This window comes from Ziziphus jujuba, chromosome 12 (assembly GCF_031755915.1).
Source record: "Ziziphus jujuba cultivar Dongzao chromosome 12, ASM3175591v1".
NCBI lineage: Eukaryota > Viridiplantae > Streptophyta > Magnoliopsida > Rosales > Rhamnaceae > Ziziphus > Ziziphus jujuba.
In genome coordinates this window covers 23,143,145-23,157,870 of record NC_083390.1, presented here as the reverse complement: position 1 = coordinate 23,157,870, position 14,726 = coordinate 23,143,145, and the positions used below count along the sequence as shown (strand labels likewise).

The window sequence follows — 14,726 nt, the reverse complement described above, 5'->3', positions numbered from 1 at the left end:
GTTTTAAACCACTGGACCAATTCTATAATAAATATTGAGTTAAATAATAATATTTCCTCTGAATAAATATCAAGTTAAGAAATGATTTTCTTCCCCCAAAAAAAATAAATTTAAATTTAAAATAAAAAAAATTAAAATTAAAATTAACGCTAATTAGGCAATTAGGCTTAATAATTAAGTTTTATTTAAATTGCAGAATTTTGTTTGATATGAGACGAGTTCTTTTTTTTTTTTTGTGGCTATTCTTAATTATTAGATTGTAAAGAGGGTGTATTCAATTTAGAATTTAAAGGATTTTAAAAATTTAGATGTATTCGATTTAGATTTTAAAGGAATCTATACAAATCTAATGATATTCAATTCATATTTTGATTGATTTTATAAAAGTCCATTAAAGTTTAGGTGTATTCAATTAGAACTCTGTAAAATTCTTTTAAAATCTGATAGTATTCAAAAAGTCATTGATTTTAAAAGATTTCAAAAAATGATAGATTTCAATGGATTTAAAAAGATTTTAATAGTAAAATTGTGAAAAAAAAATTGTCAATATAAAATACAGCTTTAAATTCAAAGATTTTGTTAGATTCTTATAAAATTTTTATGAAGTCTGTAGAATTCCATAACAATCTATTAAACTATTTAAAATCTATAACTCATTTTAAATCCATCAAACTCTAAATTGAATACATCCTCCTAAACTTGCGGTTCGAGCTACTAATTGGAAACATGAAATGGAATCGTAGAATATGCTATTGATATTTGATGTGCTCATCAATTCTAAAAGTGTATTGATGTGCCAAAAAGTATTTCTTATTACTTTTCAAAATCTTCTCAACAAGAACCAAGTACTATACTTCATATGCAATTTTGATTCTGATTCCAGGAACATTAGTTCGATTGCAATTTGCTGAGTGGTTTATTGTACCTTTTTTTCAGGTTTCAATATATGAAATTTATTTTCATAACAAATTGAAAAAGAAGAAGAAAGAAAATAAATTTTATATATATATATATATACCTAAATATGCTTGCCCTTTATGCAGGATATATGCAGAGGAAAATGTATAAAAGCCCATCTAAACTATTTTATAATTACAACGATGTACATTCACAGGCAAACCCTTAAATAGTGTAAACTGATTAAATACATATATTGTCACATATTAAATGAAAAGGAATTTTATATAGCTAAATTATTAAATACTAAAAACTAAAGAAGTTGAATCAGAAAAATGGAAACAGAGACATCTAAGTTTATCATAAAAACACAGAGGATGTTAATTTGTACTTGGTGTAAGTTTTCTTACTTTTTATTTGGAAAGGTAATTAACATTATTGTTTTAAATTATTGCTACTAAGCAAAAACTATACAATTTTTTTTTCCTATTTTCCCGCCCTACATTTAAAAGATGAAAAATTAAAGATTACATACTTATAAAATTGTTTTTTAAGTGTTGGACCTTAAATATATATCATATTTTTTGTCATTAACAATAGTCATATTGGTGTGGGTGTCCATTGGACTTATCACTGCTTTCTTGAAAAGATGTTTTCACATATTTGGGAAAAAGTAGTACAAAGTATATATTGATCTTTTTATTTTTCACAAATATACTTTTCTTAGAATTTGACGCTTTCTCAAAAATAAGAAACAAAAAAAAAAAAAAAGGAAATAAATCCAGCTTTGTTTTTATGTTTTATTATTTTTAAATTTTTTAGCTAGCAAGGTGTAGTTTAGTGCAACCCATTGGATAATACCAATTTTAAAAAAATAATTGTGTTTTTCTGTCCAATTATTTCATACCCCAATTATGACTAAATAACCGGCAGCTTATTACAGAAAAATAGAAAACGTAAATAGTATGTGCATGAAAGATTTCTTGAGAGGTGAAAAGGAGAGATTTCTGAGATGAGAATATGACGCAAATAATTGATTATTATATCATGAGTTGGACCATAAATAGATGTAAGACATATATATAAACAAGCAAGCAAGATGTATTTAAATAATAATAATAATAATAATGATAATTAAAAAAGAAAAAAGAAAAAAAGGAAGCGGTATGCATCAGCATCACTTAAACCATCGCTAAATTATGTAATAAACAGTGATTGAAGATTTATAGGCTGAGTGCAGTGAAGAAAATATCGAAGATATAAATTTTCAGAAATATCGAAGAAAATGTCGATATCAATAAAGTTAAGAAAACTATAAATTTTTAATTTAAAATACAAATTTTAACATATGAGATAATTAATATAGTAAAATAATATAAAAATACAATAATTAGAATATAATAATAATAAAATATAATAAAATACTCATCCAATTAGACATATATACTAAAATTTTATATATTCTATCGCAAAAACATTAACCATATTACTTAATTTTTTTTAAATAGATAAAATCAAATTAAACACTAAGACAAAAAGATAAAAAAATATAAAAGGATTGTATTGATATACTACAATATAAAAAACAAATCATGTATCATCCCTTATACAATATAATATTATTATATTATTATTTCATATATATATATATATATATATTTTTTTTTCCTTTCTTTTTCCCTTTTCCCCCAAGTGGGAAGAAAAATTTCTTTCTCATCCTTTCTTCTTCTTCCTCCCTCTCTTTCTCGGCCTAAACACGCAAACACACAAACACACAAATACACAGAATAGATCACATTCACAAACACACAACACACAGATCATTTTCAAATTAGATCTCAAACACACACATATGCCGGCCGAGATCTTTCCGAAATTTCCACCAACAACCGACGACAAGCCGCCAATTTCTCCACCTTTTTTCCACCATTTCCACCCAAAAAAAGAAACTCCCATCAACACCTGGAGATTCAGGCGATACACGTCGACTCCGGCGACATTCCTTCGGTAACCATGACAAAAACTCCCCCCCCCCCCTCTTTCGGTATCGGCGGTGGACGACAACCGATAGTATCGGTGACTTCTCGGCCATCTCGGCAACATTTGTTTCCTTGGCAGACAAAGACAAATTGCTGAAGAATTACAATTGGAATGAAATCGATTTTATTTTTGCTTTTCCTTTTTTTAAAAATATTTTAAATGGGAGAAAAATAATAACATAATTTATTTATATGGCAACTAATTTTTCGAACTCTTAATTGGAATGGCAAGTAATGAATATACTACAAACTGTTGTAGCAAGGCAATGTAGGCGTTATTTGACAGGATTTATGGAAAGCTAACAACAGTTTTTGAAGTTCAAAGATTACTTTTGAAAATGTTTGGGTAAATTTTAATAAGTGTATATTTTCAAAAAATATTTTTGTAAATAAAAAGTATTTCTAATCAAAATCAATAAAGAATAAGTTTTTTGGATAATATTTTTGGATTAGCAAAAACAAAAGCTACGCTGCTAAATGGAGCATAGTTCAATTGACCTAGAGGAATTTTTTTTTTTTTTTTTTAGCTTTATGAATGCATCTTATACATTTTTTTCCTTTGTCTTTTTTATAACGTGGAGAAAAAGAATTCCTCTCCTTAACAACTAATATTTTGTCTCATAAATGGAAACCCTAGTTGTACTTTACACCTAACTACTCTCCAAAGTTCCAAACCAATCGACAGCTTCCAAACTTCTGACAAACAACAATGGCAGCTTCAATCCATCAATCCTAGAAAGAATAATATTTTCATTTGCCCCTAGAAATTTAAAAAAAAAAAAAAAAAAAAAAAAAAAAAAAAAAAAGAGAGCTCTAGATTTATGTCTTTTATTTTATTTATTTATTTTTTGTTGTTTCTTATTTGAGAAAGCATCAAATTCTAAGAGGGAAAAAAAAAAAAAAAAAAAAGCAATACTTTTTTACAAATTTTCGTTAAATATGTGAAAACATTTTTTTAAGAAAGAAATGAAAAATCCAATCAATATGATTATTTATTTAATTACTTCTCTTTTGAAAATTTGACTTTGATTGAGGCCATATAACCCAAGGATTGGTTTGAAATTGAACTAATCGAGAAGAGGTGGGTATCAATCATGTATTTACCAAAAGAAAAGAGAAGTGGAGGGTGAATATCATAAGTCAAACTGAAATTCAGATGTGGCCGTTACATAGAGGAACAAAAAGAATAACCCATCAAGCCATCGATCATATAAATAAAAATCATTTCATTTACCTCCCCTTTCTCTCTCTCTCTCTCTCTCGCTCTCTCTCTCTCAATCAAATCCCTCTGCATTTCACCAAAAAAAAAAAAAAAAAAAATCATAGCATACTAGCATAATTCATTTCATTTCAAAAAATATAAACTGGATTTCATTTCAATGCTTTTGAATTGTGAACCAAAATGGCAATGATCCCCTGCAATAAGCTATTGTGGCAACCAGTTTTTTTTTTTTTCCCATTTCCTTTAGATAAACAGGAATTTGATTATGATAGTTTTGTACAGTACCATTTAACTAAATGTTGAAATAATTGGTTCTTTTTGCTATTCATAGTTATTGATTCAGGGATATTAAATCGAGATGATAAATTAAAATTTAATATATCTCTAATAGAAAAGATAGTAGATTTACTATCCGAATATAGCATCTATCTTAAATCCATTGGATGAATGGAGATTTTCTTTTCCCATATATATTAGTAGCTCTAACATAACTAGCAAGGATTAGACTATAATGCTTTTTGTTTAATTTATATATAATTACCATATTAATCTCTAAAAATTATTCTTTAAAAGACAACTCACTAACAAAATCCATTGTTTTTTCCTACATAAGTCCAATATATATGTTTTATTAATTAATGATTGTAGCACAATTTGTGAAAGGGGTCCTAGAGTTTATTGTGTTGGTTCATTATTAGACCCTTAGCAGGTGTTAAAAATAATCATGTACTTTAAGAGACAGCTAAGCTCAATTGGCCAAGTCAAACATTATTCCTTCTTCTATTTTATTTTATTTTATTTTATTTTATTTTATTTTTTAACGAATGCTTCTTCTATTTGACCCCTGGTTTTTAATTCTCTTGGTGGTTTTCATAGACTTCAATATATGAAATCTTATTTTAATAACAAATTAAAATAGAAGAAAAAGAAGAAGAAGAATTACCCAAATATGCTTGCTCTGTATGTAGGATATTTACAGGGGAATATGCATAAAAACCCATTTAAACTATTTTATAATTACAAATTATGTACGTACTTATAGTATAAACTGAAATATATCGTTACATATTAAGTGAAAAAGGGAGTTTATATAACTAATATTTATTAAATACTAAATAGAGAGGTTGAATCAGAAAAATGAAAACGGAGACATCTAAGTCTATCATGAAAAAACATAGAGGGTGTTAATTGGTACTTGGTATAAGTTTTCTTACTTTTTATTTGCAAAGGTAATTGACATTATTGTTTTAAAATACTGCTAATAAGCAAAAATTACACAATTTTTTTCCTTTTTCTCCCCACATTTAACAGATCAAAAAATTAAAGGTTACAAACATATAAAATTATATATTATAGTTTTCTTTTTATGTGTTTTACCTTAAAAATATATGTATGTCATGGTTAATTTAATTGAAAAACTTGATAACTAATCTTAATTTAAATTTCTAACAATAAGTTTGAAACATTCCGAATATCATATAAAAAGAAAAAGAAAAACCTCCAAAAAGACAAAAAAACAAAGACTTTGAAATATTCCAACATGTAGAGGAAAAAAAAATTCTAAACCAGACACAAACCCCACATCTTTAACAACCATACCAACCAAAAAGATAACCCAAAAAAAAAACCATTAATTTTCTTTCTTTTTTCTTTGTCTTTCGTTCTTTGTTCTTCATTTTTCATCCTTCCCCCCCCCCCCCCCTCTCTTCATGATCATGGCCATGCTTCAATCCGAGCAGCTCAAACAGCTCAAGGACATCTTCATGCGTTTCGACATGGATTCCGACGGCAGCCTCACACATCTGGAGCTAGCCGCCCTCCTCCGGTCGCTGGGTATCAAGCCGAAGGGGGACCAAATCCATGTATTGCTTGCAAACATGGACGCCAATGGGAATGGCTTCGTTGAGTTCCAAGAGTTGGTGGATGCCATAATTCCTGACATGAATGAGCAAGTGTTTGTCAACCAAGAACAGCTCATGGAGGTTTTCCGGTCCTTCGACAGGGACGGCAACGGCTACATCACCGCTGCCGAGCTCGCCGGATCCATGTCCAAGATGGGACATCCTTTGACATACCGTGAGCTGTCGGATATGATGCAGGAGGCCGACACCAATGGAGATGGTGTTATTAGTTTCAATGAGTTTGCAACCATCTTGGCCAAGTCTGCAGCTGACTTTCTTGGAATTTGACTTCTTCTTTTTATGACTTTTCCATATTTTTTTTTTTTTAATTTTATTTGTAGTGCTGGTTATATATGATTATATATGTAATAGGATTTTTAATTTTGGTGCCTATGATTGTGAAGGAGGGAACCTGTAAATTATGCCAGATAGAAAGTGGTTGAAATGCCTCAATTTCAATTACTTTTAATGATAATATTAACTTTTCATATTAATCAAATACACAAATTGTACATTTATCATCTCTGTGTGTGTGTGTGTGTGTGTGTGTGTGTGTGTGACATTAGTATGAATTATTTATACAAATGTGGTTTTAGCTGTTAGATGATGCAGTGAGAGATATATCATCATGTTGTTTTTATGTTATTTTATTTTGTTGGTAGAAGGTGAAAAATTCCCATTTCAAATGGTATTTTTCTTCTGTTGTTTCCTTGAATTTTCAGAGTGAGATCAAAAAGGTTACGATATGGGCATTTAGAATTAATGTTGAAGCTTTTGGGATATCTTTATGAAGTTTAGAATGCAATTATTAATGCAACTGTAAGGCTAGCTAACTTCCACTTTTCAGGGCTTTCGGCAAAGTTCCTCACGTTTAAAGCTATTGAGAATGAAGCTCTCTAGCAATGGCCAAAATGAAAAAGAGAATTAAACCCATAAACATAAAAAACACAATGATTATTTTTAATCATTAATCTAGAACACTAGACAATGAACACAGAGAAATATATATATATATATATGTGTGTGTGTGTCAAAGAACAGAGAGGCTTCCTCTTTCTTGCCAAATAAATTAGGCAGTATCAAATTCGTCTACAATTGAATTTTCTCATTTCTATATTACATACATTTCCGTAATCATACTAAATGTATGGCACTACTAAAACAAATATGCAGCCTCAGAAGGCAAAGAATCAAGCTGTACAGATTTTTGGGCGTTTCCTATCCATCTAATATTACAGCTGAATAATGCTACTATACATAGTCATCTGCCAACTGTAAACTCTGTGGCCTATGAAAACCTGTACGTTCAAACCACTAATATACAAAGCAGGAAAAATTTTCCCAATTTGGGCAAGATGACCCATCACCTAAACTGCTTGACAATTATCCAAATTCACAAAATTTCATGAATGATAATAAGTTCTATCTTGCATGCGGGTACTTGCTACCCGTGCTGTGAAACCAACAGTATTCAGTCTCAAGGATCTCTGGCGCACCATATCACAGTACTCAGGATCATGAGATCGACCTTCGTATCTTATCCACTGTATCATCCCATGGTACATAGGGAAGAAACGCATCTGAATAGCCGAGTATGAAAAGTATGGAATTAGAGCTGAGATTGCCACAAGGAGTGTGATAATCCAATAAGAAGGAGCTGGGGCAAGTGATTCAATGAAGACTTGGTAAGCATTGGTAGAGAAACTGGGAGTCATGGCTCCGTATACCATGACGAAAATATACCAAAAAGCAATGGAACCCCAGATGACAACGTGTTGTATCAAAGTGAAGTAAGATATGGCAACTGCCATCTGCAAATTCACAGCCCAAACTATGCACGTGTATATCGTCGCCCCTAAAATATCCTTCCCAGCAATTTTGCCATCACTGTTAAAGGCCTGTGGATCCATTGCATTTATGCAGAAAAAGAAAATGATTATGGCACTGCAAAGCCCGTTGAGCATCCAGCCCAGTATTCGACGCCAGCTGAAAAGTACGTTTTGCACCCCTTCTTGATATAAAAGAGGAAACTGCCACAAGGAACAGGAATTGTCGCATTAAGCATTCAATAAGGATTCCTAAGCATGTTAAATAAAGCTTGAGACATTTTCTTTGAACCACAATCATTAATTTTTCTTTTGTATAATAGTGTTGATGCACGAGAAAACAGTCATGGATTGGCTGTCCATTATTATGAAACATAATTGAACTTATATGGCAGATAGTGACCACACCTTGAGGCAATATCTTGCAGATACATCTTGGTCAAAAACTCCCATGGCAATTGCTGGAACTGATGAGAAGAAAACATTATAAAGTGACAAGAACCAGTCATTATAAGCTGGTTGAGCAGAGAATGATGTATTTGCCTCATACAGAAAGAGAGAGAAACCAAATACAACATTCTTGTAGAAAAAGTAGCATATCTGTCAACAGAAGAATAAAAAACTGTTAAATCCATATACAAAGGCTATTCATGATAGTAGTTTAACAAATTTGCCATTCTGTTTTGACTTTGAAATAGGTGTATGAAATATATAAATGAAAGTCTATACCATTGATGAAATACGCCTATAGCACCAGTGTCCATGAACCAGCAGTAAACGCTCCAAGTAACGGAACTGCGCAATTGCAATATCACTTGACATAACCGCCTGATTTAAAAAGAAAATGGTCATGAGCAAAAAGAATGGCAAAATAATAGAATTAATAGAATTTTTATTAGACTTGAGAAGAAATAATAATCTGCAAATACCTGCATTCCTTCAACACCACTGATTCCAACCCCAATATCTGCTTCTTGAAGCATTCCCACATCATTGGCACCATCACCAATCGCTAATGTAGTTTTCCCAGTTCCAGATTTAACCAGTCTAGTAACCTGCAGTTTTTTAGACAGGAAAAGTCCCACCAATTTTATAAGCAATTCTGATAGGAAATAGCATTACAAAACTCAAAAAGAAGAAAACTAACGAGGAAGAAAATGTTCTTCTGGAGATGAAAATACACCAAAGGAATGCAAACCTACCAGTGCCTTCTGTTTTGGTGATGAACGGCAGCAAATAACAGATGCACAGACAACGGCAAGATCTAGAAACATTTTCTTTATATCATCTTCTAGGGCGTAAGCAAGTGATTTGCCATCTATAATTAAAGCATAGGCAACCGAACTCCCCCTTGATGCACTTGTTTGAGCCTTCCCCTCTTTTATCTGACGGAGAACACTCCCCTTTGATGCCTGTGAAATGAATCAGAAAAATCCAATCAATCACAAGTGTTTTCAATTGCATCATCCAAAAGATTAAAACTCTTAATCACAGGTATCAAGTACTTTCCATAGATTTACCTTAGCAATGGCTCCCTTATCTCCTGCCTTTTCCAGTGCTTGAATTTCTGGGGTGTCCAAATTGATTATAATCTGCTTCATCCCTTGTCGAAGCAGACTGCAAGAGAAACTGCAAATTCATATATTTAGTCAGAGATCTTTAGAAGGAACATCACCTACAATCCACATAAAATTGTCATAAGTAGAGATCATACCCAATATTAATGGCAGTCTCCATCTTGTCTCCAGTTAAAACCCAAATTTTTATTCCAGCCTGGGCAAGTTTGTCAATGCAACCAGGAACCTGATAATCAAGAAGACAAACATCAATATCAAGTTGCACAATCTTGATACTTACACCTATTAATAATTCTTAGCCTATTCCAACCCACCCCATTTTGGAGTTTGTCCTCCACAGCAGTTGCTCCCAGAAGAATTAAATCCCTTTCAATCTTCTGTGCTACTTCATCAATCAATGTTACCCGGTCTGCACTAACTGAATTTTTGGCCCAAGTAAATTTCTCATTAAACTCTCTGTATTCTTCCTCATCAAGTTCACGATAGGCAAGTATCAGGGTTCGGAGGCCTGCATCAGCATACTCATTTACATGCTGCTGGGTTGCAGCTTCAAACTGCCTACCATTCTTGGCCAGCCTTTCAAACATGACACTGTAATAGAAACAAGGTCAGGTGGTTATATAAAGCAACTAAAGATATTTTTTTTTTTTTTTTTTCGCGTCTCTTTTGTTTTCTTTTCTTTTTACTAGGACATAAGATAAGGTAGGTTTTTCACTAGCTAATAAATGTACCTGTCGGCACCCTTGGAAAGCAATAATATTTTTCCTTCCACATTTCTTACTATCACAGACATCCGTTTCCTTGTGCTGTTGAACTCTAAAATGTTCAGAAGTTGATACGTCCTGCATAGAAGAACTTATATACTAAAACATAGCCTTTCTAAAAGTTATTATCATAAAGTAACCAAAATGCATGACCAGAATGTGATGCAGAATTTTGATCATTATGCAGGCTAACTGGAGCTTCTGCATACATAAAAACTAAAGAGTGGATGATATCCAAGGCATGCAAATCCAACTAATCTAAGAGTAGCTTTTGCTTCTGAGCCCAGTCCGGAGGTTAAAATTTCAAACAAAAAGATACTTTAACTGGTGTTAGTAGAAGCAGACAAGGTAAAAGTTCGACTAAAAGTGAGAGGCTGTTCTCTGAGCATTTAAAATAAGATATTCTAAATAAGCTTGCAATCAACTTCACATGACCAGGCCTTGCCAGTCAAGTACCCATGAAAACCAAGGATAGAGATGCAAGCAAATGACATCAAACAGGGTGTGGCATTTGTAATTTCTAGTTATATATGCAACAGACAATGAGAAATACTGACCTTTGAACATTATTCCCAGAAACTGGATCGAACTCGTGCAGCGATACGCTTGTCTGTGTTCTTTTGTAGAATTCAAACCCAAGTTCTCTTGCTGCAATCACAAATGCTGCTTCATCTGGTGATTCAGCCTCATATGTAACCTTCCCTGTATCTTCGTCCATGTCAGGTATGGCTGTATGGCAAATTGCCAATAAACGGAAAAAGTTCTGGACGACATCTGCATGTGGTTCATTAACCCAGTTCCCATTCATGATCCTTTCATCATTAAAATTGAAGCTTTTAATGGGTGGCTTCTTATCACTGGAATCATCTGTATGGTTCTGTCCATTAAGATCTTGACGAACATAGGGTGAACCATTTCTTCTGGCCATAGTCCTCTCAACCTCTGTCATACCACGTCCATAAGCTGTCCCAGCCACAGAACACTTGATGAATTCCATTGAATTGCAAGTCAAGGTCCCAGTTTTATCAGAAAGTATTGTATCAACTTGGCCGAGTTCCTCATTCAAATTTGAGGTACGAGCATGTGCCGGTTTGTCAGCTTCCTCATAGTACATGTGAATATCTTGATTGATGAAGATGCTCTGAAGGACCTTGACAATTTCTACTGATACATACAAGGAGATAGGGATAAAGTAGTTATATAGCATTAGAGCTGACAGAAAGTGATAAATTGCTGCAGATGGTGCTCTCTTGGGGTCAAAGAAAACTGTAGAACTATCTGGTCTAAGATACCACCTTTTCATCCTCCCATTTTCCAAGTCCTCTTCAGTTATGATACCAAAGTAAACAGACCCAAAAAATGCCAATACAAAAAGAACACAAAACAGAAAATAGATAATTCTATCCATCTTCTTCTCAATTTTGCTTCTTTTTGAAGGCGGGGCTGTAGCATTTTGCATAACCTTTGTGTCATGACCGGTGAAAACAACGACCCCATATATGTAGTCCGTGTTTCGAAGTTTAGAGTCTCTGAGGAGAAGTTGTTGAGGTGAAAGGGGATAGTGCTGCCCTGCAATTTCCATAGTACCAACAAAAGAATACAAATTTGCATTTGGGTCTTCACATTTAACAGTAGCAGCGAAATCATGTATGTCTGCATCCTGACTTAAGAATGTGGTTGCCTCCAATGCTTGCTTAATTTTCAAATTTGTCTCCCCATCAAGGTTCATGGTTTCGACATAGCAGACTGCATCTTCGTAACTAGATGAAAGTAAAATCAGGTCTGCCGGAAAGAATTCATTCTTTTCCACCTTCACCATATCACCAACTCTCAGATTCTTCCATTCGGTATGCTCAAACTTTCCATCATGTTTATGCACTTTGACCTTTCGATTATTAACCTCAATATCCTGAAACAAAATATTTGTATTTGAAAAATTATATAAATCCAGCAGCCCCAAAAAAAAAATATATATATATATATATATACATATGATTATAAGAAAACCAGGTGAGACAAAAATCCTTAAACATTTAAAACCTCTAATATGCATTGTGGAGACTTTCAGCAAATGTGCTTTATGTTTATTATAAAGCGTTGACAGACAAAAAAAAGGAAAAGAAAAGAACCTACCAACAAACAATTAACTATATAATGACAATTATAAGAAAAAAAACAAGCAAAAAGCAAAGCAAAAGGAAGAAGGTGAGAAAGGGTATATACCTGCTTCTTTCGCCGCACATCCTCATAGCCTTCTTTAATCATGGTGGCCAATGTAATAATAATCAAGGGGAAGATAGCACTAACAGCACTATAAGGAGCCAGATCAGTAAAGGATAAAATGCCAGTAACCAAGAAGAAAAAGTTAGCCGCCCTCCTAAACTGCTCAAACAAGGACTTTGGCAAGAAAGAAGCAAGTGTATACTTCGTGGTCCTAACATAATTGTCTCCATAATTATGAATTCTTGCCTCAAAGCTACCTGGCTCATTGCAGATCACCACCCTAGAAAACCCTGGTCCCCCAATCTGGGAATGGTCACCTTTGAATGAAGCTTTTCCACATGTGAATGAGTAGATCTTGCTGAAGTGCAGCTTCCTTCTTATCTTACCCCTCATTATTTATATCTCCCCAAAAACCGAAAACCTGTAAACCAACCTCTAATATCCAAAATCTATTGGGAAAAAACCCGACAACTTTGTCACTCAAAATCTCCCCTGAAGGAGTGTTTATGATCTTCCACACTAATTAAGGCACTATTCACTGATAATTTACTTCAAGAGGCAAATCCTCACTGATAATCACACAGCTTCTTCAAGAATAGCCAAGCACCACAACTCCACAAAAATTCACAATTATTATTATATTTCTTTAACAAAGACACCCAGGAAAACACTTGCAAGTGACACCAGTTTACAAAAAAATAAAACAAAATACAAAAAAACAGCACCCCAGTAAGAGTTCGGACCCAAAAGCTTAAAATCCCAATAGGTAAGAAATATATTTTATAAATTAATCAAATATAAGACCAAAAAGAAAGCAGATGAAGAAGTAAACCAAAACAAAAAAAAAAAAAAAAAAAAAAAAAAAAAGCACACTTTTTTTATGGTAAGCAAAGAATCTTGAGAGAAATGAAGAGCTTGAAAGAGAATGAGCTGGAAAGTTGAAAGCAGGAGAAGATACAGCTTAGTAATTTTCTAAGTGAGAAAAAGGGTCCCAGAGATAAAACAAACAAACCCAAAAAAAGAAAACAGGAAGGAACACCTCTGACTCTGAGCCTCTGAAACTATAAATACAATGAAAATAGATTCTAGAAACCCCCCCGAAAATACAGAGAATAGTATGTTAGAAAGAATTATAATGAATATTCTTCATATGGGATTTCTTCTATTAAGATGGCGAAAACAGGAGAGCTTTGAAGGAGAAAAAAAAAAAAAGACACGCAACAATGAAGATCTACCATTTTTTTACCCATATTATGTACGCGCATTTGCCTTCTGGATATTGCGAAAAATGTCCAAATTCAGCTACTTTTCCAACGAAAAACTAAATGCGAGGAAAAAAATTGGAAAAAAAAAAAAAAAAACACAAACACACACACGTTGGGAATTGAAGAAATTTTTAAGAAAAGGAAGAAACATTCAAAATGAAAACGGAAGAGAAAAAGTCTAGGGAAACGAGAAAGGGTTTTGTGTGAAATTAAATGGGGATGTATCAGTTTCGCGGGAAACAAGCTTTGGAGCTCATCAATGGCTGACTGTTTATTTGTGCTCTTTGGAAAAAGTCTTCTTTTTTGTCCCTCTCTCTTTGAAACTTCGCTTAAAAAAGGAAAGCGACCAAAAAATATATATATTATTTTATAATTAAGGTTAAATAATTACTTAAGCAAAATAATAAATAACTGTATCCAAATTTAAAATTATAGATTTCCTTCAGAAAAATATAATTGACAACAAAATATTTAAAAATATTAGTTTCTGATAGAAAAATTAATTAAAATTTTATTTAATTAATTATAAAATTTTATGCAAATCTAATGTAAGTTGCCGTCACTGAGCGTCAGTGATTTGCAAACGTGTTGGACGGGTCAAACAGACTTGTTCACATCGCATTCACTTTGTTTTTTCTTAATTTTGTCTTTTTTTCTTTAATTTTACTAGTATGTAATCAACTTAATTAAGTTTTGAAAATCTTATTTTTTTTGGTGATAAATTTAAGAAAATCTATAGCATTTCTCTTTTGGTAAGTAAGAAAAATCTACAAATTATAACTTTCTTTTAAGAAAAATCTACAAAATTATAACTTTTTTTTTTTGGACTTGGTAATTACAACACGTTAATTTGGTCCTGTATTCTAGAAATAAGTTGTTTTTGGTTTGATAAAAAATTTAAGTTTCTATCTTTTGGATTTCCTTCTAGTTTTGCCTGTGCATACCTTTTCATTAAAAAATATAATTCATAAATATGGACAACTCTCTCAAACTTTAAAAAGGCATTTTTTTT

General features: G+C 32.4%; 2 protein-coding genes across 2 annotated transcripts; one reads left to right on the top strand and one right to left on the bottom strand.

Moving 5' to 3' along the window:
- The first annotated feature begins 5,729 nt into the window (after nt 1-5,729).
- On the top strand, nt 5,730-6,466 carry LOC107429541 (probable calcium-binding protein CML16). Its single transcript, XM_016040249.4, has one exon. The coding sequence runs from the start codon at nt 5,868-5,870 to the stop codon at nt 6,345-6,347; it is 480 nt and encodes a 159-aa protein (XP_015895735.1). The 5' UTR covers nt 5,730-5,867; the 3' UTR covers nt 6,348-6,466.
- A 646-nt stretch (nt 6,467-7,112) lies between these two features.
- LOC107429539 (putative phospholipid-transporting ATPase 9) lies at nt 7,113-14,029 on the bottom strand. The gene is made up of 11 exons (XM_048462426.2): nt 12,450-14,029; nt 10,784-12,135; nt 10,194-10,304; nt 9,777-10,053; nt 9,600-9,688; nt 9,406-9,514; nt 9,088-9,297; nt 8,815-8,940; nt 8,615-8,713; nt 8,294-8,485; nt 7,113-8,089 (listed from the first exon to the last, which is right to left on the bottom strand). Exons 1-11 carry the CDS (start codon nt 12,840-12,842, stop codon nt 7,463-7,465), a joined length of 3,585 nt encoding a protein of 1,194 aa, XP_048318383.2. The 5' UTR covers nt 12,843-14,029; the 3' UTR covers nt 7,113-7,462.
- Between the last annotated feature and the right edge of the window lie 697 nt (nt 14,030-14,726).